The sequence below is a fragment of the Panthera leo genome, chromosome B2, assembly GCF_018350215.1.
Source record: "Panthera leo isolate Ple1 chromosome B2, P.leo_Ple1_pat1.1, whole genome shotgun sequence".
Taxonomy (NCBI): Eukaryota; Metazoa; Chordata; class Mammalia; order Carnivora; family Felidae; genus Panthera; species Panthera leo.
In genome coordinates this window covers 124642127-124668029 of record NC_056683.1, presented here as the reverse complement: position 1 = coordinate 124668029, position 25903 = coordinate 124642127, and the positions used below count along the sequence as shown (strand labels likewise).

The 25903-nt window shown below is 36.9% G+C and overlaps 1 protein-coding gene across 5 annotated transcripts in view; it reads left to right on the top strand.

The window, feature by feature from the left end:
• Positions 1 to 25903, top strand: part of REPS1 (RALBP1 associated Eps domain containing 1) — an 87598-nt gene that overhangs the window by 34458 nt on the left and 27237 nt on the right. For all 5 annotated transcript variants that reach the window (XM_042939956.1, XM_042939955.1, XM_042939954.1 and 2 more), the window contains exons 2-8: positions 12737 to 12860; positions 14386 to 14582; positions 14702 to 14855; positions 15641 to 15765; positions 16287 to 16449; positions 16730 to 16793; positions 18112 to 18266. In XM_042939956.1, coding sequence (XP_042795890.1) covers positions 12737 to 12860; positions 14386 to 14582; positions 14702 to 14855; positions 15641 to 15765; positions 16287 to 16449; positions 16730 to 16793; positions 18112 to 18266 — 982 coding nt within the window. The remainder of the gene's footprint in view (positions 1 to 12736; positions 12861 to 14385; positions 14583 to 14701; positions 14856 to 15640; positions 15766 to 16286; positions 16450 to 16729; positions 16794 to 18111; positions 18267 to 25903) is intronic.

Below are 25903 nucleotides of genomic sequence, written 5' to 3'. Positions count from 1 at the left end.
CCCTAATTCCTGTGTTGTTTAAGAGTCAACTGTATTAAACACTCATAAAATTTCATCTTGGAGAGAATATAGGCCGATGCTTCTCCATATTTTGTGTAGTTTCAATATATTCCTCATTTTCTTTTTCTGTATTCTTATATTTTGAAATTCCTCTCATGGATTCAGGTTTATCTATGTAATTTGGCATCTACTTTGATCTTTCATATTTCAAATAAGAAATAACTTCTCGGGGTGCCTGGGTGGCTCAGTCCGTTGAGCGTCCGACTTCGGCTCAGGTCATGATCTCGTGGTTCTTGAGTTCCAGCCCCACGTCGAGCTCTTTGCTGACAGCTCAGAGCCTGGAGCCTGCTTCGGATTCTGTGTCTCCCTCTCTCTGCCTCTTCCCCGCTCATGCTCTGTCTCTCTCTGTCTCTCAAAGATGAATAAACGTTAAAAAAAAAAAAAATTTAAAAAAAGAAAGAACTTCTCTACACCTTTATTGTTGTTAGCATTCCTGTACCTCATGTTCTGAGCCCAGGATTAAAGAGCCCTTCTTACACATGTAAAGTACTCTTTCATTGTCACTGTGTACTGGGCAGTCTGGACTATAAGACATGCTTTAGGAGTTAGTGAGGGTACTTGCCCTGAGGAAGCCGACATATCTTGGGAAAAGGACAACGTACAGCATGTCTTGGTAGAAGATTATTATAGGCATAACTTTGAATTATAGCTCTGCCCTTCGGGTCCTCTAGCCTTAGTTACTTGGCCAGTCTGATTCTCTTTCTTCCTCTGTAAAATGATAATGATACCAATTCTGCCCCATTATTTTTAGGATTAAATGGGAATACTTTGAGTAATTGGGTTTGTGCTTAGCATTATGTGTGCTCAATAAACGTTAGCCTCCCTCCCCAGCCAACACACCTGGTTACCACCACCACTATATTTGTATATCCAGAAGTAAAATATAATACTTGGGTACTTTGCTCTTTGGTGAGCTCTTCTAGTTATAACTGTTAAAGAACTATTTATTCTTGTTTTATACGGTTTTAAAAACTTGGTTCTATTTCTAAGCCATGGCATGCAAGGCAGAAGTCCAACAACTGGAAAGACCGCTGACAGAGCCAAAGTAAGAGCTTGGCAACAAGGAGAAAGTCACAAATCATTACCAAGAACAGAATAAAACAAAAACTCTGTGATAGTGTTAGTCCATTAGGTGAATAAAACATTCCACTTTTTCTTAGCTTTAAATATATAACTGCAGTACAGTATAGTATACTAATCTGTTTATAAAATCTATACTGTCAAAAATATGAGTCTGTTTACTAGATCTTTACAGACTGTATGCTTTCGGTTTTCATCAAAATAATAATCTGCATGTGATTAAAAAATCAAGGATTGTAAGGGCTTTATAAGAGCAACAATTTCTTCTCCTTCCCTGTACTTCATATTGTTTCCTATAAAAACCACTTTGAACTTATTAAACTATTTGATGATTACTTCCATACTCTTTTTACAAATTCCCACTTTACTTTGGTTTATCAGTTTTAGACATTATCTTGCTATATAGTAAGGGTTTCATTTATTTCTGTTCTTTGCCAAAATTTTGTTATATTTAGCTTCAAACTTTGCTTATTTCTTGTCCTATTAATTCTTGTTTCAGTTGAGAATGAGTCCATGCCTTTTTTAAAAAACAAAAACAGACTTTGTTTTATAGAGCAATTTAACATTCATAGCAAAATTGAGCTGAAGGTATATTTTCCATATACCCTCTGTTCCCACCCATGCATGGCCTCCACCATTATCACTATCCCCCATCAGAGGTAAAGTTGTGACAACTGATGATCCTTCATTGACGTATATTGTAATCAACCAAAGGTCATAGTTTACATTAGAATTCACTCTTGGTGTTGTACGTTCTGTGGTCTTGGACAAATGTATAATGAATGACATGTATCTCTCATTATAGTAGCATACAGACTATTTTCATTGCTATCAGAATCCTAAATGTTTCAGTTTTTAAACCCCCACACCCCAACCCCTGGCAACTACTGATCTTTTTATTGTCTCCATAGTTTTGCCTTTTCTAGAATGCCATTTAGCTGAATCATACAATGTGTAGTCTTTTCATATTCTTTCACTTAATGTTATGTGTTTAAGATTCCTCCATATCTTTTCACGGCTTCATAGTTCATTTCATAACATTCCATTATGTGGATGTGCCACAGTTTGTTTATCCATTCAATCACTGCAGGATATTTTGGTTACTTCCAAGTTTGGGTAATTATGAATAAAGCTGCTATAAATATCTGTGTGCAGGTTTTTGTGTGCACATGAGTTTTCAACTCCTTTAGGAGAGTGATTGCTGTATGGTATGGGTACATTTAGTTTTATAAGAAATTGCCAAACTGTCACATTCCCACCAGAATGACACTTCCTGTTGCTCCCTAGACTCGCCAGCATTTGGTATTGTCAGCGTTCCAGATTTGGGCCAGTTTAATAGATTTGTAGTGGTATCTCATTGTTTAATTTGTATTTCTTTGATGACGTATGATGTGGAGCATCTTTCCATATGCTTATTTTCCATCTGTGTATCTTCTTTGGTGAGGTGTCTCTTAAGGTATTTGGTCCATTTTTTAATCAGGTTTTTAGTTTTCTAATTGTTGAGTTTTAAGGGTTCTTTGTATATTTTGGATAACTGTCCTTTATTAGATAAGTCTTTTGCAAATATTTTTTCCTGGTCTGTGGCTTATCTTGCTCTCTTGACCTTATCTTTTGAAGACCAGATGTCCAGCTTATCAATTATTTCTTTTTTTTTTTAATTTTTTTTTAATGTTTATTTATTTTTGAGACAGAGAGAGACAGAGCATGAACGAGGGAGGGTCAGAGAGAGAGGGAGACACAGAATCTGAAGCAGGCTCCAGGCTCTGAGCTGTCAGCACAGAGCCCGACGCGGGGCTCGAACTCATGGACTGTGAGATCACGACCTGAGCTGAAGTCGGTCGCTTAACCAACTGAGCCACCCAGGCACCCCAGCTTATCAATTATTTCTTTCATGGATCATGATTTTGGTGTTGTATATAAAAAGTCATCACCATACCAGGCCATCAGGTTTTCCTCTTGTGTTCTCTTCTAGAAGTTTCATAGTTTCATGTTTTACATTTAGGTCTGTAATCCGTTTAGAGTTAATTAATTAATTAATTAATTTTAAGTTTATTTTTATTTATTTGAGAGAGAGAGTAGGGGAGGGGCAGAGAGAAAGAATCCCAAGTAGGCTCCGCTGTGCAGAGCCCAACGCAGGGCTCGAACTCTCTGTGAGATCGTGACCTGAGCCCAAATCAAGAGTCGGACACTTAACTGACTGAGCCACCCAGGTGCCTCTGGAGTTAATTTTTTTTAAAGGTGTTAGGTCTACTTTTTTTTGGCACTTAACCCTGCTTGGTATTCTCTTAGCTTCCCGAATCTGTGGTTTAGTGTCTAGCATTAATTTAGGGAAATTCTCACTCATTATTTTTCAGATATTACTTCTGTTCATTCTTTCTTGTCTTCTCATTACACATTTGTTTGACCTTTTTTTTTCAGTTGTCCCACAGTTCTTGAAGATTTCGTTGGTTTCAGTTTTCTTTTCCTGGTTGCATTTCAGTTTTGGAAGTTTCTATTGAAATATCCTCAAGCTTTGAGGATTCTTTCCTCAGCCATGTCCAGTCTAGTAATAAAGCCCATCAAAGACTCATTCTTCATTTCTTTACATATACCCATTTTTTTGTTTTTTGTTCTTCATAGAATTTCGGTCTCTTTACTTGCGTTGCCTATCTGTTCTTGCATGCTGTCTTCTTTATCCGTTAGAGTCCTTCACATATTCATCGTAGTTGCTTTAAATTCCTGGTCTGATAGTTCCAGCATGTCTACCATATCTGAGACTGGTTCTGACGCTTGCTCTGTCTTCAGATTGTGGTTTTGGGGGGTTTTCTTTGTTTATTCGTTTTGCCTTTCAGTATGTCTTGTGATTTTTTTTTTCTTGATAGCCAAGACATGATATACTGGGTTAATGAACTACTATAAATACATCTTTGGTAATGTTGTGGTAAGGTGTTGGGGGGGGGGGCGCTAGCATTCTATAGTCTTAAGATTATGCCTCAGGTCTTTTAGTATACCTGTGAATTTTGCAATTGCTTCTCAGTCCTACCTGCCTCTACTCTCCCCCATTTAGGTGGGAAAGGATGGATAGAATAGGCTAGAGCTGGTGGGTATTTCCCTTCGTCCAGGTCAGTTAGGCTCCAGTAAACCTGGCGGGTTAGGCTCTGGTTAAGTAGGTTCTCTTGAGGATAAGCCTTGTTGAGAAGAACAAGTGGATTTCTGGTGGACTTCAGAATGGTTCCTTTTTCCTTTCCTCTGCCAGAAGCACACAGGGAGGGACTTTTCTCTCCTACGCACTGTGAGAGCTCGGTAGAGCTCCGAGAGGTAAAACTCACAGTATGACGAAGGTCTCCCTATAACTAGGTCCCCCTGAAGTTTTTATCTCAGATTTGTATTCACTGAGCCTATAGCAATTCATCAGTTACAGTTCAGTCTTTCCTTCCCTGACGCTAGTTTCAAGGAGGTTAATGCTGATGGGTTTCACCTCTAGTAAGTTAGGATTCTTTGTATTTACCTTCTGTTAGCCTTCAGTTAGGGGGACAGCAGTTTGCTCTGTGACCTGACTTTTACAGATCTAAGGAGAGTTCTTGCTTTTTCAGTTTGTTGAACATTTTGCTTGTTACAATGGAGTTTTTTGGTTTCTAAGCTTCTTACATACTAAACCAAAAGCCAGAAGCCCACGCATTTTTCCTTATCCTTCACCTTCCTTATCCTTCTCTCTTTAAACTTGTTAGCTATACTTTTACATATTTAATATTGAGAACATTTGCACATTGTTCTAAAACCATAATTCTTTTTTTTTTTTTTTTGAGAGAGAGAGAAGGCACGCATACACACGTGGGGGAGGAGCGGGGGCAAAGGGAGAGGGAGAGAGAATCTTAAGCAGGCTCCGAGCTTACCAGGGAGAGACCTCTCTCTAACTGAGAGATCAAGACTGAGCCCAAATCAATAGACCCTAAAGCTGCTGAGTCACCTAGGTGCGCCTAAAATCATAATTCTTAATTGTTTAATATATTCTGATATTTTTTTAAAAATAAAAATATATTTACATTATGAAGATATAAATATTTTTACTGCAGATCCATTAGTATAATATAGTACTATGATTACATTCTTCTTTTTGTTGTTGTTATTATTTTTTTAATGTTTTTATTTTTGAGAGAGGGAGAGAAAGAGCACAAGCAGGAGAGGGGCAGAGAGAGGGAGACACAGAATCAGAAGCAGGCTTCAGGCTCTGAGCTGTCAGCACAGAGCCTGAGGCATGCCTCGAGCTGATGAACTGCAAGATCATGACCAGAGCTGAAGTCAGACCTTTAATCTACTGAGCCACCCAGGTGCCCCGTGATTACATTCTTCTACAGCTTTCCCCCTCTAAACTTTCTTGATTGCCTTTTTTTTTTTTTTTTTTTTTTTTTTTTTTACTGTTTGCCTTCATCTCTATTTCTATCCCTTTATTTTTTCTGAAATCTTTCTGGAGCTTTCTGTCATTTTAATCTGGACTGGTTGCTTTCCAGGTCAATTGCATAGCTGTCATCCTGCAGCTTTATTTCCCTGCTTTCTTGCTGTGTATCTGTTTTTTTCCTGGATGCTCTGCCTCTAAGTTTTGCTGAATAACATCCTCAGATATTTTCTCAAGAAAGAGTTCATAGGAGATAAACTTTGTTTATTTCTGCATCTACAAAATTGTCTGTTCTTTCCATCATCTTGATGCTAGTTTGGATACAGAATTCTAGGTTGAAAATAATTTTTTATTAGAACCTTGAGGGTGTTGCTTTATTATTTTCTAATATTCAGTGTTACTGATGAGAAGTCTGAATCCAGGTCAGTTAATATATCTTCTTAGTGATCAGTACCTCTCCCCCTTACTCGCTTCCCTTATGCAGATTCTGGATGCTCTTAGGATCTTTGTTTTATCCTTGCTGTTATGAAGCTCCACAGTAATGTGTTGAGGAATTCTTTCACCTGTTGTGTGGAGCACTCACTAGACTCTGTCTGAAAGCTTGTTGTCCTTGGATTTGGGGAAAATCTCTTGTTCTTTAATTATTACTCTTCTGTTTTCTCTACATTTTTTGTAGACCTCATTTAAATAAATTTTGTCCTTTCAAATTAATTCTCTTTTTTTCTCCCATATTTTCTAATTCACCTTTCCCCTTCCTACTTCTGGAGAAATTTTCTTTATCTTCTAATATTTCTGCTGAACTTTGTATATTTCCTGACATCTTGTTCTTTGTTCCTTTTTCATAGTATCCTGTTCCTGTTTTATGGATGCATTAATTGTCTGAAATCTGGCAGAGGATACTGAATAGAGTATCTTTAAGTGTTCTTTCTTTCTTGAATTATATCTTTCCCTTAGAGTTTTTTTTTTTCCCCTGTTTTTAAATTTGTTTTTAAATTTGACAGTTTTCTTCCATTATGTAGGTTTTCCATAGTTGCCTGTTGATCTTTGGTAATCTATTTACATTTAATGCAGCAGTAGAATAACTGAGCTCTGTGTACTTGGGTTTAGCTCCTTAAAAGGCTGCCTTACTTTGGGAGGAGTGGGTCAGATGCTGACTCTTACTGGATTGCTAAATGCTAGAAACAGAAACCTTTCTCTGGGGCAACAACCCCTATCCATATCAGCTGACCTAGTACTTCCCTACATTTCATTCTTTAGAGAGAAAACTTCCAGTTTTTTGTTTGTTTATATTTGGAGGGTAAAGTCTGGTTGCTAATATTCTGTGAGCAGCTGTAGAGATAGGGATGTTAATCTCTGTCCCAATCTCCCCCTTAGTCATACCTGGCATTTCTGGGTGAGTCCCTGGATTTTGCAGGACAAATTGTCTCCCTAGGTACTCCTGGCACCAATTTCTTCCACCTACTGTTTTAGGCATGACTCCCATGTCCTTTCTGATTGCTAAAATTTGTTGAGATTTCCTGTCTGCTCATTGTTGCCCCTTCTCTTTTATTTATTTTTGTGGATTTATTCCCTTAGTATCATTTTAAGAAGATTTTTGAAGGGAGAAGAGGTAATTTCCTGTGCTCAGTATATTGTCTTAAACCAGAACTTCAAAATACTTATGAAGGCTTGAAAGCATCTTATATTTTAGAAGAATTTTCATGAAAAACTATAATAAAACCCACTTTGGTGCTTAAAGGCATTAGTTCTTGGCTCTCAAGAGAATGTGGTTTTCAAGAATGACTTAGTCTCTGAAGTCCTTGACTGAATAAAGTACATTATGATCAGGGTAGTGAATAAAAAATAATTATTATTTGTGGGTCAGACACTTCTGTGTTTTATTAAATATGGTTTCATTGAATCCTCACAGCAATCCTAAGAGGTAGTATATTATTTTCCCCAGTTTACCTAAGAGGAAACAGACACAGTAAAGTAATATAACTTGCTCAAGTACTGTATAAATGATACAGAATGATTCCCTAACCACATTGATCTCTGTAAGTATTAAAATGAACTACAGTCTAATTTATCTTTTCTTCCTGGAAGTTGGTGGCTTTTTGATAAGTATTACGGAACAGAGTGTTCAGACAAGAAGTCAATACTGCCTATTTAGGATTGATATTCTTGTGAAGCTAATACAATTAATGAAAACTTTAGCCTCTCTCCTGTCTCATACTAGCAGCCAGGATTCTGTGCTGGTTAGTAAGATGCTACAGTCACTCAGAGTTTGTAGTACTTGGCTATGCTACATTTTATTTATTTTTTATTTTTTATTTTTTTAATTATATGAAATTTATTGCCAAATTAGTTTCCATACAACACCCAGTGCTCATCCCAAAAGATGTTTTTTTTTTTAATTATATGAAATTTATTGTCAAATTAGTTTCCATTATGCTACATTTTAAAGTGTATTCCATTTCTGTGGGGCGCCTGGGTGGCTCAGTCAGATGAATGTCCGACTTCGGCTCAGGTCATGATCTCACAGTTTGTGGGTTCGAGCCCCGCATCAGACTCTGTGCTGACCGCTTGCTCGGAGCCTGGAGCCTGCTTCAGATTCTGTGTCTCCTTCTCTCTCTGCCTCTCCCCCGCTCATGCTTTGTCTCACTCTGTTTCTCAAAAATAAATAAATGTAAAAAAAAAAAAAACAGATTTTTTTAAGTGTATTCCATTTCTAGAAATTTGTCCTACAGTTCTACAAGTGCACAAAGTTTCATGCACAGGAATGTTTACAGCATTATTTATATAATAGAAAGCTAAAAGAACCTAAGTGTCCATCAGTAGGGGATTGGTTAATTTGTAATAGGTACATGCACATGATGCTATGTAAAAAAAAAAAAAAAATGAAAGAGATCTATGTATGCTGATATAAAAAGATCTTCAAGTAATACTGTGTGAAAAGTCATATATAGCGTGACTATATGTGTAAAAAGTGTTCGTTAAGTATGCGTGCTCATGTGTTTGTATACATGTGGGAAAAATGGGAAGAACATATGAAAAGAATTGTTATTTCTGATGGGGATTGTAGGGACTTCAATTCCATATCCTTAAGTACCATTTTATTTATTTTACTGTGAGCATGTAAATTTTACAATGTTATAAAAATAAAGCTTAATGGTTTTCAGTAGCTATCAGTAGTATACCAGCAACCACTAACTGGCCCTGGGTTTCCTAGGTGAGTTAGAATCTAATGGAAGAGATCTGGGGATCTGTACCCTATCAAGGACTTTAAGTGGTTTTCAATATTAGGCAGCTGTGCAGTCATGCTCACAAATATGCATAATTTAGACTAAGGCGAAGTTACCACGGAGAGGCAATTAAAAGAATGAGACTACTTTGAGTAATGCCAAACTAATAAATTTCAAAATTTGGAGGCGATAAATGATGTTCCCAGAAATTATCAAATGTTTTACCTTTTAAAAATGTTTGTTTATTTAGAAAGAGAGAGAGAGAAGAGAGAGTGAGAGCCAACCAGAGAGGGGCAGGAAGAGAGAAAGGGAGAGAGAATCCTAAGCTGGCTTTGCACTATTAGCATGGAGCCCGATTTAGGGCTCGATCTCACAACCCTGTGAGATCATGACCTGAGCCAAAATCAAAGAGTCAGACATTCAACCGACTGAGCCACCCAGATGCCCCAATTACCAAATATTTTAGAGGTAGACAACCTAACTTATACCACCTGACATGGAAGAAATAGACACCCATCAGGGATCCTGCTCAGGTGTGTCACAGGTGAATTCTTCCAAATCTTTACAGAACATGTCATTCCAAATCTATTTACAGTATTTCAGAGCAGAGAGAAAAAAAAGTAAAGCTTGTTAGTTGTGTTTACAAAGCCAACATAGCACCACTTCCAAACCTTTCAGATACAGGAGTGTTATTTTTTGGCCAAATCATTTTAAGATTGTGGTTAAAATTTTATAAATATAATTTGAAAAAATAATATATACCATGACTAAATGGAATTCCTTTTAGGGATCAAAGGATGGTTTGATGTTAGGAACTCTATTAATTATTAGCATTAATGGACCAAAGAGAAAAAGTATGATATTTTACTTTTCTGCCCCAAAGTGCACACAATAATATTAACTTCTGTTTGTGGACTTTGAAAACACAAAACCCGAAACAAAACTCTTAGATGAGTGGAACTAGCTGAATAGTTTCACATAACAAAGGTGTTCCAGAATGTTACCAAGTACCATGCTTAATGACAAAATACTAGAAGTGGTCTCGTTAAAGTTAGGAAAAAAATGATGAATAAAATACCATTCCAATTAAAGTCACAATTTATTTTGATAAATGATTCTAGAGATTACTTGGGGGAATAAATAATATGAGAATAGTCCAGGAAATTCTAAACAAGAAAAAAAAATTGAGGACTGGGCTAATAACTCTATCAGGTACTTAAATATTATAAATCTAAAGCAAGGAAAGCAGTCAGAGAAAAATTCATGTAAGTGTGAGTGGCCTTTTCAGGTTACTGGAGAAAAGAAGATAAGGAAACACTCATTTTGATAGTGGGAGAATAAATTTGAATAACCTTTTTGAAAGGCACTTGGTGATAGCAAATACATTTTTTTATCTTTTTAAGAGGGAGAGAGGGAAAGAGCACAGGTGGGGAGACGGGCACAGAGAGAGACAGAGACAGAGAGAGACAGAGAGAATCTTAAGCAGGCTCCACACTCAGCGCAGAGCCAGACATGGGTCTCAATCCCACGACCCTGGGATCATGACCTGAGCCAAAACCAACCGACTGAGCCACCCAGGCACCCCACAAATGCATTTTTAAGTGTACTTCTATTTTGGTCCAGCATTCTGCTTCTAGGAATTATTCTAAAAATTTCCTTAGAGACAAATTTTGTTGCATTCACAAGATGGTGATGAGAAACCAGACCTGATACTGTTTCATCAGAGATTGTTAACAAATTTGTATTCACAGCTTCTTTCCTCCTCTGCTGCTTTCAAGGATTTGTGGTCTCTCCAATTGGGGTAGCTTGGAAACATAGTCCTCAGTGACACATATGCCTGACTTGGGCTACAAAGTGAGTTTGTTTTAGGTGTCGTGGCCAGGATCAATCATAGGGAAGTGACTGCACATATTTTGCCTTTGAGCTCTTTTATCTCCCCTTTTAAAACCTCCGTCCTGTGACCTGATGGGACAGTTTGATATATATCAACTCTTAAAATTTTGTTATGCCTGATATAGTAGAAAGGTAGAATCCTTCCTTGCTCTCCTACCCTCCAGCCCCTCCCCCCTCCCCCCACTACCCTCTAGTCCCTTGGAAAGAGCTTTGGGTTTGGAATCCAAGGACCTGGCTTCTAGAGCCAGTTCTTCCACTGACTAGCCCCGAGACTTAGGAGAAACAAGATTACCCTTCTAAACTTACTTTCTTTGAGAGTCAAGCATCCTAACCTGTTTTTTGTACTTGTCTTTCCACTTACATTCTCATTCATTTACTCCCTCAGCTTCAGTCATCGCCTGTTGTCTGGTTCCCAGGTGTGAAGCACATCTCGGCAGAGTGCTCTCTTCTGAACACCCTCTCTGCATTTCTTACTGTTCCCTGGGCATCTCCTCCTGACTGTCCCATGGGCACCTGAAACGCACATAACAGGGATAAACAAACCAACTACATGCAATTTCCCTTTAGGTCGTCCCTTTACCTAGCATACGTACAAGGACGTATTCTAGATGTTTTACGTTTGTTTTATAAGCAAAAGTAGCTAAGATATGTAATGATCCCTTACAGGATGGCGCATGGGCAGAAAAGGATAGTGGATAGGGGTGGTGATCCTAACAAAATGCCTGCGTACCTTTCAAGGCTTGTGTGGCCTTCTCAACTCTTTCTTTTCCTCATAGTCGGCTGATATGAATCTGCCTCCTTATCCTCCTTGCCCTTTTAAATTTATACAGAAGTGATGCCCCTTAGTGGCAGAATCAGGAACTTCCTCCATTTGCCGATCAATCACACGAAAAATGTCTTCTTGTGTGCTTAAACAAATTGTTATTGTGATTTGACACATTGCTGAACTGTTGTAGGTGCTTGTTTTGCAATTCTAATAAATACTTCCGACTTCACCCGTAACGACTAGGTACCTTGGTCTTTGAGTGTTTCAGGAAAAAAAATAGACCAAATATGCTCCACAGGAGTGTGGAATGTGTATGTTTTGAGAAGGTGAGACAAGGATACTTAATGCTTATTTTATTTTAAGAGTATAATGTCTGTACAGTAGACATTACTCCAGCTTTTGGAGTTGTAATTAAATCTCATAACCTAAAATTCTCTTTCTAGTCAGATACTTAACTTGTAGCTAGTCTAGGAATACTTGTTGAATGACCTAATGGTCAGTGGCGATCCTTGAAGACCTTCATGCTTTAAAAAAAAAACAAAGCAAACAAAAATTTTTTTAAAGAAAAGTAATATAACCACAATTAAATACAATCTGGGAAATTAGAGAAAAAAACCCTACTCTTGATCTCCCCTGACAAAACTGCCGATAGAGTTTTTGTATATCTGGTTCTTTTCAGATTTGTGTTTATGTGGTTAAAATTACATATCCTGCTTTTTTTTCCACTTACTGTGTCATTTTATGACTGTTACTTTAACTGGCTGCATAGTAATCTTTTAGTTGCAGGGACTTTTGGCCCTGTTGCATGTACAGTGTGTATGAAGAGTGGATGGTGCCTGGTTTCTGAAAAATACGACTCTTGAGCAAACACAGTAATTCTAATAAAATAAAATTGTGTATCACATAGATTTTTCTAAATAGGAGAACTATAGGGGCACCTGGGTGGCTCAGTCAGTTAAGCTACCAACTTCGGCTCAGGTCATGATCTCGCAGTTTGTGAGTTCGAGCCCCGTGTGGGACTCTGTGCTGACAGCTCAGAGCCTGGCTCCTGCTTCAGTTTCTGTGTCTCCCTCTCTCTGCCCCTCCCCCCCCCCAAAAATAAACATTCAAAAACATTAAAAATAAATACATAAATAGGGGAACTATATAACCCTCATCGTATCGTAAGGTCAGTGCTTTATTTTCAGACTTCTAAGCCTGAAACCCGAGGAAGTTGGTTGTCAGTAAGTGTAATATGCTATGTGTCAGCTGTGTATTTTGGAGAAGTTGCAAACAGATGTTAGATACCTGTTTATTTGGAGGATTATTGTCATTAATATTTAACACTGTGTTCTCTTACAGATTATGGAGCTTTGTGGTGCAACGAGGCTTGGTTATTTTGGAAGAAGTCAGTTCTACATTGCTTTGAAACTTGTAGCTGTTGCCCAGTCTGGTTTCCCTTTAAGAGTGGAAAGTATAAATACAGGTAAATATGGAGTACATTAGTAGCTGAAATGAAATAAAGTCCGTAGAATTGCTGAGTCTTCTTGATATTTTAGTGGCATTTGTGACCCTAAGTGTCACGGCTTTAATCTCACTACCATGCTTTTTTCATTTGCGAATATTAGAAAAGTATCTCTTTCCTAAATCTGTTATGGCATGTATGTACTTAATACATATTTGATGATAATATAAAAATTGTTAAAAGTGATGATTTTTCAGAACTAATTCACTAAAAATTGCTTAGAAAGAGGTTAGGTGAATAATTTTATCAAAGTAAATGATGAATTGTAGTGAGCATTTTCTTATATGCCTTCCTTATATTCTTCTTTTCTGCTGACTATAAAATAGCATTATACTTGTGGGGTTTTGTGTGGGAAAGCTATACACACTTGAAACTAGAAACTATTAACCAAAACTTTCTGATAGAGACAATATTAAAATATTGGCAGACTAAAACCTGGTTACAGACATCTGGCTGCCTTATAAGTATCACCTAGGATAATTTGTTTTTTTATGCTTTGGGGGCTTATTGATGCCCAAGTCAGTGGAAATTCTGTAAAGGTAGGCACTTAAATGCAGACAGTTCTTTGGTTGTCATAGAAAAAAGAGGAAAGAGAACACTTGAGGTTTTCTGTAATGTTAGAATTTTTATAAATAGTTTTAAGCACCGGCTCAGTTTATTAGTCAGTGTGAGCTTTTCATTGTGGACTTCTGGTTTGCCACACATCATTCTTCTAGAACTGAGAGTGTATATTCTTTTCAGGTAATTTTGAATTCTTTTACTTACATCCTGAATAAGCTTGGTTTAAGTGTGGAGTTTCAAGGCAAATGCAGATAATCATAGTGGAGGGAAGTGTACTTTGTGTTAAAAAGTCTGCTACTGTTTTGTTCTAGTCTAAAAGTATGAGCTATGATTGACCTGCAAAGAAGTTCTGTCTTCTTTCTTCTCTGTTTAAAATTGAATGTAGGATATTTGCTGTAGAAGTGTCATAAGCCAGACTAAAACGGATAGATATGATGCCTTGTGCTGTGTCGTTGGCAGGTGAACAGTAAAATATTTTCAGGAACTTGTGCCATGAAAATGTCTAGATTAATCTAGTCTCAATCTAGTGACATTTTCTATGTTTTACTTACAGCTCTAGCATCTTACTTAAGAGAATCAGTATGAGTAGAAACAGCCTAGCCTTCCCGGTCAGACTGACCTAGGTTCAGATCCTAACTGTCAGTTACTATCAGTGACCTTGGCATCTGGTAGCCTCAGTTGCAAGCATAGAGCCAGACAGGACAGTTATTACAGTTTAAGAAGGTCAGTTTAGTGTTGCTACTACTTTCTAGGTTAGAGTCTCCCTAAACAGTGTAAGGGAGGTGGTCTAAATGTAGTGATAAACATGTGTCTGTGGTTTCTGTATCAGTTTTTACAAAGATTCTTTTTAATGTCTAATTCGTATTTCAGTTTTAATGTGTGCCCCTTTTTCTTTTAAAGTAATAATTATTTTTGCGGTTAACAGTGAAGGACCTTCCTCTGCCGAGATTTGTTGCTTCAAAGAATGAACAGGAATCTCGTCATGCAGCCTCATATTCTTCAGATTCTGAAAATCAAGGGTCTTATTCTGGTGTAATTCCCCCACCACCTGGCAGGGGGCAAGTGAAAAAGGGATCTGTAAGCCATGACCCTGTCCAGCCTCGTACGTCTGCAGATCAGCAGGTAATCATGTGCACATAAACGTTATCGGTTGATGTGCTGTATAGATGTTCACATAAAACTTATTGAGTGCCTTGTTGATTAAAATTTAAGTCTTAGAATAATAATAATATTCTTTCTAGGAACCTGCATCCCCAGTCGTTTCACCACAACAGTCCCCACCAACTTCTCCACACACATGGAGGAAGCACAACCGTCACCCCAGTGGGGGAAATAGCGAGAGGCCACTTACAGGACCTGGGCCATTTTGGTCTCCCTTTGGTGAAGCTCAATCAGGTATTTTACAATTCTTTAGAAGACAGTTATTTATTAAGGGTTGTAAATTAAAGGAAGCTTGATGATGTTCCTTCCAGAGTTTCCTCCAAGATAATTTTAATTATAAATTAAGTGCCTTAATTAGAAGCAAAAGCCAACCATGAAAATTTGTAGGCAGATACATCAGTTTAAACAATGGTAATTGCGTTTACCTAATACATATAATTCTTAGACAAAGTTGATAAATATCAGATGCTCTGAAGGTGAAATGGGTAAATAATTACTTCCCAGAATATTAGGTATATATTACATTAGCTCCAGTATTGACAAGGAAAGCACACAATAACAATTTAAAAAATTTCAATGAGGTATAATTTTATTCATTTTCAATTTTTTTATTAAGGCTCTTTTTTTGTTTTATTTTATTTGAGAGAGAGAGCGCGCATGTGTGTGCATGGAGAGGGGGGTGGGGGAATAGGGACAAAGAGTGAGAGAGAATCCCAAGCAGGCTCTGTGCTATCAGCACGGAGCCCCACTGGCCTCGATCTCGCAAGCCATGAGATCATGACCTGAGCTGAAATCAAGAGTCGGACACTTAATTGACTGAGCCACCTAGGTATCCTGAGATACAATTTTAAACTGACAGAAGAGATTCAGTTTGGAAATTGTTAACATTTCTTCAGAGTTAGAGTTGGAAAGAACACTTCTATAATATGTATGTGGTGAGTTACAATTAAAAACCTCTGGTTAAAAATGGTTGGCTTTTCTTCAAAAGTGAGTCGGCATGTGTACCATTCTCCCCCTAGGTTCTTCTGCGGGTGACGCAGTGTGGTCAGGGCACTCTCCACCTCCACCACAAGAAAACTGGGTCAGTTTTGCAGATACTCCACCAACCAGTACTCTTTTAACCATGCATCCTGCTTCTGTCCAGGTGTGACATTTTATTGGTATTGCATTTTTATTTGCTTCATTCAGAGTATTGCTGCGGTCATTGTTTTCATATTTTGCTGTGGCACACTTGATAAATGCAAGTTCACTCCTCTTACAGAACACAGAACTCTGCTCTGTGCCTTTTCTTAAAGTCTCTTCTCATTGGAATGTTTCACTAAAAGTTTGGGCTGATTTTCTTTCTAATTATTCAGTGAAATTTTGAAAGTTGTCTGCCCCTAAGAATATCTCCTATTTGCTTGGCTTTCTTAGCACATTTTTCATAACTTTCTGTTGCTTACATATTGCTATCATTCTACGCACTTATATAATCATCGTGCAGAAACACTCAGTAACTTGATTATAACAAATATGTGGTTTGCTGATGAGTTTGTGAAGACTTCTTGTATTTTAAACATCCACAGAAAGTAAGTTTTATTTTCAAAGATGAGTAACCTAGCAATCTTGGCCCATATAATCATTACAGATAGAAAATGTACTGAGGAAAAAAATGTTTCATTACAGGACCAGACAACAGTACGAACTGTAGCATCAGCTACAACTGCCAATGAAATTCGTAGGCAATCCAGTAGTTATGATGATCCTTGGAAAATAACAGATGAACAAAGACAGTATTATGTAAATCAATTTAAAACCATTCAGCCTGATCTAAACGGATTTATTCCAGGTGAGTTGTTAAAAACAGAAATTCTTGTAGATGGGACAGGACAAAGTCTCGGTTTCATAATCTCAAAGGCATGGTTTTTATTGGTCAGAGATTATAAAGAAAATCAGTTCTCAAGTTGTGTGTCTAAAAAGCTGATAATCACTGGAGACAAAAACATGACGTGCACACGTGTTAAGGGTACCTTTTCCCAGTGAAAAAAGCCTTAAGACTCTTACCCTCATTTTATTCTTGGATCTCTACGTTCAGAATAACATTAAACAACACTGTTTTAACATTTCAGGATCTGCAGCTAAAGAGTTTTTTACAAAATCAAAACTTCCTATTCTTGAACTTTCTCACATTTGGTAAGTGTGGTACTTCACATCAATCAGGTAATGTGGGTTGTTTCAAAGGAGTTTCCAGCAGGTCGGTTTTTGAACCTTAAAAAATAAACTATTAGAGTAATCTTTTCAAGAATGTTCCCAAATAACTCAGTATTGCCTTCCAATAGTAGTCAGTTTCTATCTCACTCTCTGGAAAAGAAAGAAATGATGCCAGTACAGTAGTTCTTTTTAAAGTGCTAAAATTCGTTAAGCCGTATTAGCTGTTTAAACCATATTAGCTGTTTCTTCTTGCTTAGCATAATGCATGGAAGAAAAGCTAGTTGCTTCATACATGGTCATCTTTATCCCATTTGGTTTTTAATAAGCCTATACCTGTTATGTATTACCTATACCTATACTAAGCCTTGTGCTTAAGAACATTGCTTAGCTCCCATTTAAATCCATACTAAGGCTCACGAGAGCCGTGATGTAGTTGGAATTAGTTATTTAAAGCAAATTATAACCACAAGTTACTTTTTAAAAACAATGATCATATAAGCATAAATGGTATTTCTACTCGATATCAATCTATTTCTTTATATTTTAAATTATTTTGTTAGTAGGGTTTTTAGTAGCTTTGAGTGCTGTAGCAGAAGAAAGATAATGCCTAAAACTGAAAAATCAAGAACTGGCAATATACACTTGCTGTTTATGGTATCAGGCATTAACTACAAAATGGTTGCCTCTGCATCTAGAAAGTGGGACGATAGTTGAGGGGAAGGGGGGTTCTGCTGCTTTTTAATATCAAGCCTTGTAGTCTGTTGAATGCTATTTTTTTTTCATTTTCTACACTTTTATTTTGTGGTGATTGTGAGACAAACACAATCCCAACATTTAGACTTCTCATCCTCCTTCCTGAGGACTGTCTGACTCCATGGCTCATGCACCCCAAGTACAGTAGGACTTTGTAGAACTTTGATAACAATAAAAACAAAGTTTTTAAAAATCTCAGTGATGTATTAAATGGGCCTGACTTTATCCTGTTACTAAAAATGCATATGAATTAAAGGTCCTTTTTTTTGGTGACCTTATGTATTGAGGGTGCTTTTCAGCATTTTATTATAAGAATTTCAAGTATTCAGAAAAGGTTAAAGAACTGTGCCTTGAACACTCATATGCCCACTGCCTGGGTTCCACAGTTAAACAGTTTGCTATATTTGCTCTATTATACTTTTTCCATCTATGGGATTTTTTAAGTTATGGATTGTACTTTTTCTGGAAAAAGATTTCTTTTTCTTCTTTTTGAGACATAAAAGGATCCAGAGCAAATGATTATATTTATGGCAAGTTTGTGTTCCAGGGAACTTTCAGACTTTGATAAAGATGGAGCATTGACACTGGATGAGTTTTGTGCTGCTTTTCATCTGGTAGTTGCTCGGAAGAATGGCTATGACTTACCAGAAAAACTCCCTGAAAGCTTAATGCCCAAACTGATTGATTTGGAAGACTCAGCAGGTAAGTTCGGGAGCCTAAGGGACCTGGTTACAGGCCTTGATAAACATCATACTTGATTTGTAAGGCAAAATTAAGATAGATGTTAAAACTTAGCTTAACAACCTCAAGAGCATGTAGATTTAACATCAGAATGTAATATACAGGCTGAACTTCGATTAATGGTTTGTCTTAGCTTTAAAAAGATAAATAATTATATGCGCTACTATTTTACTTTACACTTTTGACTTCCTGAGATTTTAAGAACATTTCACAGTATCTTGGTATTTTGCCACAAGGCAAACGCTTTAGTTGCATTATATATTGTCTGAGGTGGGAAAGGTAGCCTGTGTTATCAATATTTTTCCATTTAATGCATCTTAATTTGTTGAAGGACGGTGCCTGGTTTATTATTAGACCAGCTCAGTCTGCAAGCATTTTCCTTTCAAAAGCCCAACTCTTTTCTTCAGACTCTAAAGAAATCTGGAAATTTTGCGTTTCATTGTAAATACCGCACTTTTGTTACCGTGTTTACAAGAATACTTTTGTAAATGCCCATATTTATTGGGCATTTCTTTAAAAGGAAACAAGAATATAAGGGGTAAAAAAGTGAGCCTGTTGTTTTAAAATTCAGAATGAATAAAAGGAAATCTAATGTTAAATTTTTAATGAGACTAATTAAATTACTGTTTTCTGTTTTCCTATCTAAATTATCTTTTCGATATTGTGATGGAAAGAATTTTATACTTTTAAAAGAAAAGCTGAAGCATAATTTGGCTCTGCAAAGGGCATTTATCTATTAGGCAGTGTCTGTTTAATTCAGAAATGCACATGATCTGACCTTATTGTCTAAATTATACAGAAGGAATCATATGCATGTTATTAATGTCACGAAGAGAACATTCTCCTTGGTGTTAAGAATCTGAGTCTGCTTCTGGTTTTGCTAATTATTCCTGTGACCTCGGGCAAGTTCTGACCATTTATTTTTTGCCTTCTGTTTCTCCACCTGAAATGTGGATTTGATGCCATTCATGTTTCTGAATTATACACTGACCTTTTGGCAGCGAGGAAGTTGATTTAAAAATTGAGCATTGATTTTTATGTTTTTTAGAAACACTGTCCTATGAGAATCCTAGGATTTTTCTGATCATTTCAGGTAGCTATTAGGCAACCTCTAACTTGAGCAGAAAGCTAAGTATTTTTGTTGACAATTTTGCTTCAAAGTACTTTGATTTCCCTAATTAAGAAATAAATGAAAACTCTATTTAGCTTATTTGATAGTAGCCAGAAGGGGAAGAAATCTTGGTAGCTACAAACGTGGTGTATCATTTTAAAACTTGGGCCCTGTATCTAGAATTTTTCTGTGACTTTCTTTGAAAACTGGTAGGATACTAATACAAGGAAATAAGTCAAGTTTATTCTGTTATGTTATTTTCTAGAGACTTGTCTGAACCTGTTATCTGTTGCATTCACATTGGTGAATTTGGCTATAGCATGTAGTCAGTGGAGGCTTTTTTTATTTTTAATTTAAATAAATTCTGGTTCTTTATAAACTCGACTTACTGCCAGAATTTTAAGGTTGATGAGTCAAGAACTTCTTTTTCGGGCATTTGTCTTTTTATCCCTGTTAAATCTGTTTAGCTAAGAGATACTCTGGTTTGGTTTTAATTTTTTTTTTTAATGTTTATTTACTTTTGAGAGATAGAGTGTGAGCCACCCAGGCTCCTGTAGACACTCTGCTTTTTGCCTACATATATGTTTACTATTGCTTTAACTATAATTTTAAAGGTGTCAAAGAAACAGATAATTTTGTCCCATTCCAACATAATATTATATGGTTTTCTGATCACCTTTATTCTAAACATTTGGCTACACAATATTAAACTCAAATCTGCTTTGCCTACTTATAAATGATAAATTTGGAATTCTGTTAATTTGGGGGTTGGAGAAACTGTTTAATATTTTTCCACCTACCTATCCTAAGCCTGAGATTGATATTTAAAAAAATATGAGCCTGGAAGAGCCTGGAGCCTGCTTCAGATTCTCTGTCTCCCTCTCTCTCTGCCCCTCCTCCACTCACACTCTGTCTCTCAAAAATGAATAAAAATGTTAAATAAATAAAATAAAATAAAGTAAGCCTGAGATTCATAGTACACAAAGTCCTTTGTATATAGAAATTGTGTGACACTGTAGATCACTCAATATCCACAAAAATAATTTAAAATAGCTGTGTTTTTAGAAGTTCACTTTAGAAGTTTTAAAAGTTAAAAGGCAAATACCCAAAGAGTTTCCTTTGGCGGAGGTTGCTTTGGGATTCTCTTTGGAGCCTTTCTGACTCACAGGCAAAAGTAGTTCCTGTTCCTCTGATCTCTCATAATATTGCCTACATGCTGCTTGTTATGGCACACACATTACACCGAATCCTGTTTTGTTTTGGTTTGGTTTGGTTTGGTTTGGTTTGGTTTCCTCTTTCTACTACCTCTTTGAGCTCATTAAAAACAAACAAACAAACAAAAAAACAAGAAATGTATCGTGTTCATTATAGTATCCTAAGGACCTAGCACTTGGCCAGGCAGGTACTAAGAAGTTGTTCAGCAAATAATTATTGAGTGAATTAATGGTAAATGTGTGCCACTTTTAAAGTAGGATATTTTTCTTAACACGTTTCTTTGAAACATGGCTGTTTGTTACCATAAATTTGTGATGTTGGGGCATACTAAATTATTAGCTCTGCAGGTATTCTGTGTTGGCAATTTAAGTAACTTAAAAAATAAATGATGAATACTGGTGACTTAAGTTACAGCCACTTGGGGTAACAAGTTAGGCTTTCTATATGCATGCAAACATGGGTTGGGTTGGGGACATATGTAATTTTTCCAAAATTATTTGATGAGGTTTTTAGGATTAAATGTCAGGTAAAACAGAATAACTAATGATCTGTAAGTGGAGTGCTTATGTGGGCCTGAATTAAAATACTTAATATTTGACATCAGCACTGAATCGGGCAGCTGGGGTAAATAAACAAGGAAACTTGGTTTTTATTGTCTTACCAAAAGAAAAAAGAAGCATACAAAAATTCATCTATGGAAACACCTTTGTGAAGTCTTCAAGGACAAAACCAAACATGTTGGGATACTGTGCACCTTCAGCTCAATCCACAGAGAATCTTCTTTAGAGCACAGTTTCAATTTGACATATATTTTTTGTGATTATTTGGTAATATCTCCCTCTTAAACTAGCCTGGAAGATCCTAGGCGGGTAGTAACTGGATCGTTCTTGTTCATTGTGTCTCAGCACCTGGCAGGGTGCAAACTGAGTATGTAAGTAGGCGTTCACGTTTTTTGAAATGACTAAGTGGCTGAACCACTTGTTTTTAAAACTGTTTTCTGTCTTCATACCACCCTGCTCGCATGAGTAGTAGTATCTGGTTGGGACGCTCAGAGACTGGGTGAAGTTATTCCCTGTTGTCTCCTCCTCCATCATCACTGCTTCATAGTAAATTGAGCGTGTTTCATTGTTGCTGAGATGATACGTAGTAGCACAGATCCCCAATCTCCTTGCAGTACTTCTAATATGAATAGACAGTTTTTAATGTTTGCTTATTTTTGAGAGAGAGCATGAGGGAGCACAAGCTGGGAAGGGACAGGGAGGGGGAACAGAGGATCCAAAGCAGTCCCTATGCTGATTGCAGAGAGCCCCATGTGGGGTTCGAACTCACAAACCGTGAGATCGTGATCTGAGCCCAAGTCAGACACTTAACTGACTGAGCCACCCAGATGTCCCTAAACATGAATTTTTTTTTTTTTTTAACATTTATTTATTTTTGAGACAGAGAGAGACAGAGCATGAACAGGGGAGGGTCAGAGAGAGGGAGACACAGAATCGGAAGCAGGCTCCAGGCTCTGAGCTGTCAGCACAGAGCCTGACACGGGGCTCGAACCCACGGACCATGAGATCATGACCTGAGCCGAAGTCGGCCGCCTAACCGACTGAGCCACCCAGGCGCCCCAACATGAATATTTTTTAAAGCCACAAACTTTTTATGGATAGTTTACCAAAAATCCATACTTGAGACTAGCTTGATGCCAATCATTGTTGACTTTTCTGTTTATCCAGAAACTTTTAACATAGAAAAGGCCAACACAGGAACACATGCAGATACCTGTTTTCACACAAGTACACACTATAGATCCTTGATTTTTTTTATAGTGTTGAACATCTTTGCACTTTGTCGCATATAGGGCTGTCATATTCTTTATCATACAGTGTATTCCATAATATAGATGTGGCTTAATTTAACCAATGTCTTACTAACGGATTTTTGGATAGTTTCTTGACTTTACCTTTAAAACAGTGCTGCAAAAAAGATACATATATCTTTATTTTCTACAAAGAATCCTAAATCTTTATTTATTAAAAAAAAGCTTTTTTTAATTTTTACTTATTTTGAGAGAGGGGGAGAGAGAATCCCAAGCAGGCTCCACACTGTCAGGGGCTTAGACTCATGAACTGTGAGATCATGACCTGAGCCAAAACTAAGAGTCAGTGGTTCAACCAACTGAGCCACCCAGGTTTCCCTCAATCTTTATTTTTGAAAATTCACTCTCCCAAATGACTTCAGTTGCAGAGGAAAAAATAAAGTAAACACTAATATTCATCGTTACCTTTACACCTAAGGAATTACTTCTCAAGCCTTCCCCTCCCCCCCATACACACATATATACATTCTTAACATTAGTGTCCTTTTTTTCCAGATAGTTGGTTGTTGTATGTGACAAATCAGTACAATTCCAAATATTGGCAAAAATGCACCGTTTAATGAAATTGGTCAAAATGATTAGAACTCCATAAATTCCTGGCAAAGACACTGACAACAAGATTAGATCATACTTAAAGGAGAAAATCTCTACAAGGATGACGTGGTAGGGGCTTTGAAAGATTATGGTTTAGGAGCGCCTGGATGGCTGGATGGTTAAACATTCAACTCCTGATTTCGGCTCAGGTCATGATCTCGTGGTTCATGAGTTTGAGCCCTGTGTCAGGCTCTGTGCTGACAGTGTGGATCCTGCTTGGGATTCTCTCTTCCTCTCTCTCTGCCCCTTCCCTGCTCGTGCTCTCTCTCAAAATAAATAAGATTTAAAAAAAAGAATAAGTAGAGGATTATGGTTTAAATATCAGAGCTTTAGTAATAGTCCTTGTGAATAATTATGATACTTTAAATTATTTTTTGTATAAAGGACAAATTTTGTACTTTTTCTTTACAATTGTGATATGAAGCTCAAAAGTGAAACAAAAGACCTCTATCTTCCTCTGTAGGAAAGAGAACTCCATGGAGGGGCCCCTTGGTGGCTCAGTCGGTTAAGCGTCTGACTTCAGCTCAGGTCATGATCTCACGGTTCATGAGTTCAAGCCCCGTGTCAGGCTCTGTGCTGACAGCTCAGAGCCTGGAGTCCGCTTCCGTTTCTGTGTCTCCCTCTCTCTCTGCCCCAACCCTGCTCATGCTCATGCTGTCTGTTTCTTAGAAATAAATAAATGTTAAAAAAATTTTTTTGTACGTAAAAAAGGAAAGAGAAGTCCCTGGAAATAAAATGAAAGCATTGTCATCTTGCTCAGTATTTTGTCTTTATTTACTGTGTTTAAGTATAGGCCCTCAGTAAATGTTCACTGATTGAATTCTTACTTTTATTAATTTTGCCACCAAATTGCACCCCAGAATTATAACATCTTTTATTCTTTGGTCTTGATACTCATTTTCACAATTTTCTGTGTTAAGTTTTGAAAACAAAGCCCTACATAAATTATTTTTTCTTCATGAAATTTTAGTTATTTTAACTGGATTCACATAGATGTACTTCTTCCATTTTTAGCTGTTCTTGGATGATGGGAACCTTCTATGTATCTGTAGATTATGTTCTTTGAAGTATAGTAGCTGAGTCAAATAATAGTTCCTATAAAAGATCAGTACTGCAAAAAAAAAAAAAAAAGTCAACAGTTTACAATTTAATTAGGATTTGGAGTGAATGTTTCTTTTCAAACATTGTACACGTTTTTGTACTTAAAAAATCCTTGGTTTTAATTTAAAACTGGTGAACTATGTAGACTGTATAAAGGTCTGCTTACTGAATAAGTTTGCATTTTGTGGAGTGTTGAAGAAGAGTAAAATTAATTTTTCAAATAGAATGTAGTTTTTTAATGGGTATAATATCAAAACAAAGCATAGTATACCTTAAATTCTTTAATTTCTTTTTGCATATCCATTGTTTGCCCCTGTCTTTTAAGTATGCATGAAAAATGTACCATTAGTAGTTTTACTTGAAGACTTAACATTTATCCAAACCAGTTTATTTTTTGTTTTAAATACTTTTTTATAAGAATAATATTCACATTTCAAATAAGACATGTAGCTGCTTATGCTTTAACAAAGCTATTAAATGAGATTGCAGCTTTGACTGAGGTTTCATGATTGAAGGATTCTTCCTACCTTTATTTTGCTACTTGAAAGCAAAATAAGTTTTAAACCCTAAGACTCTAGGGAGCATATATATTTCTATCAGATTAATAACCACCGGCAGTCATTTTTGAAGCAGTGTTAGCATGTTAGTGTAACAATGGAAAGATAAACCTAGAATAAAACCAAAGGTCTTTGAGAAAGACCAGTGTTCAGCAGGCACACTGTACTGACCCGAATCTGGGAACTTTTCAGAATCTTTGGAGGCTAGAAGGATGGAAACTACTGACAGGGTTTTTATTTTTTGGTGTGATCCTAAAAATACAGTTTGCACTCATCTAATATAATCATTTCTAACTTTAAATGTAGATTGACAGAATGTCAGTGTGATCACACTGGGTTGTGTCTTCCAGACCCACTTTTATACATGGAAATACTTTTTGCATAACAGCCCTTTTGGGGTTTACTTTAACCAATAATTTAGGCTCATGCTCTTCTTTTTCAGCCCTGATGCTCTGATGATGTCAGGGGCAGAGCAGAACCCTCAGGAGGGAGGCAGGGTTGACACAGTGTTCCAGCGGGAGGCTAGGTTGGAACACTGCATCAGGTAAGCGTAAAACTACGCCCCTGCCTCCACAAGATACAGTCTTAAAGACTAACTTCTGTGGGTGGGCGTGAAGCTTTTGGTTGGCATTTATAGGGAGCCAGGTGGAAGGAGGTGCGGTTCACTTACAGACCTAGTGCTTCTCAGTCTCATGACTGTTAGTTTCTAGAACATAGGTAATTTGTTCTTTTTCTACTACCATTTGTTGTTCTATGTAAGAGGCGATGTGTGATTTTGCTAATTTATTCTAGAAATAAATTTTGGATTTCTAGGACAGTGAGTTTTCACACTTTTTAGTCTTAGGACCCCTTTACATTCTTAAAAATTATTGTGGACCACAAAAGAGTTTATGCGGACGAGATCTATCGGTAATTACCTATTCAACAAAATAGTTACCCTTTTAGAAATTAAAACTGATAGATTTTATGCTTTATTTTAAAATAACAATAGAACACCTTTTACGTATTAACAGATATTTTAAGGAAAACAACCGTATTCTCCAAAATAAAAAAAAATATAAAAAGGATGGCATTGTTTTACATCTTTGCAAACCTCTTTAATATCTGGTTTAATAGAAGACAGCTAGATTCTCATATTTGCTTTTGCATT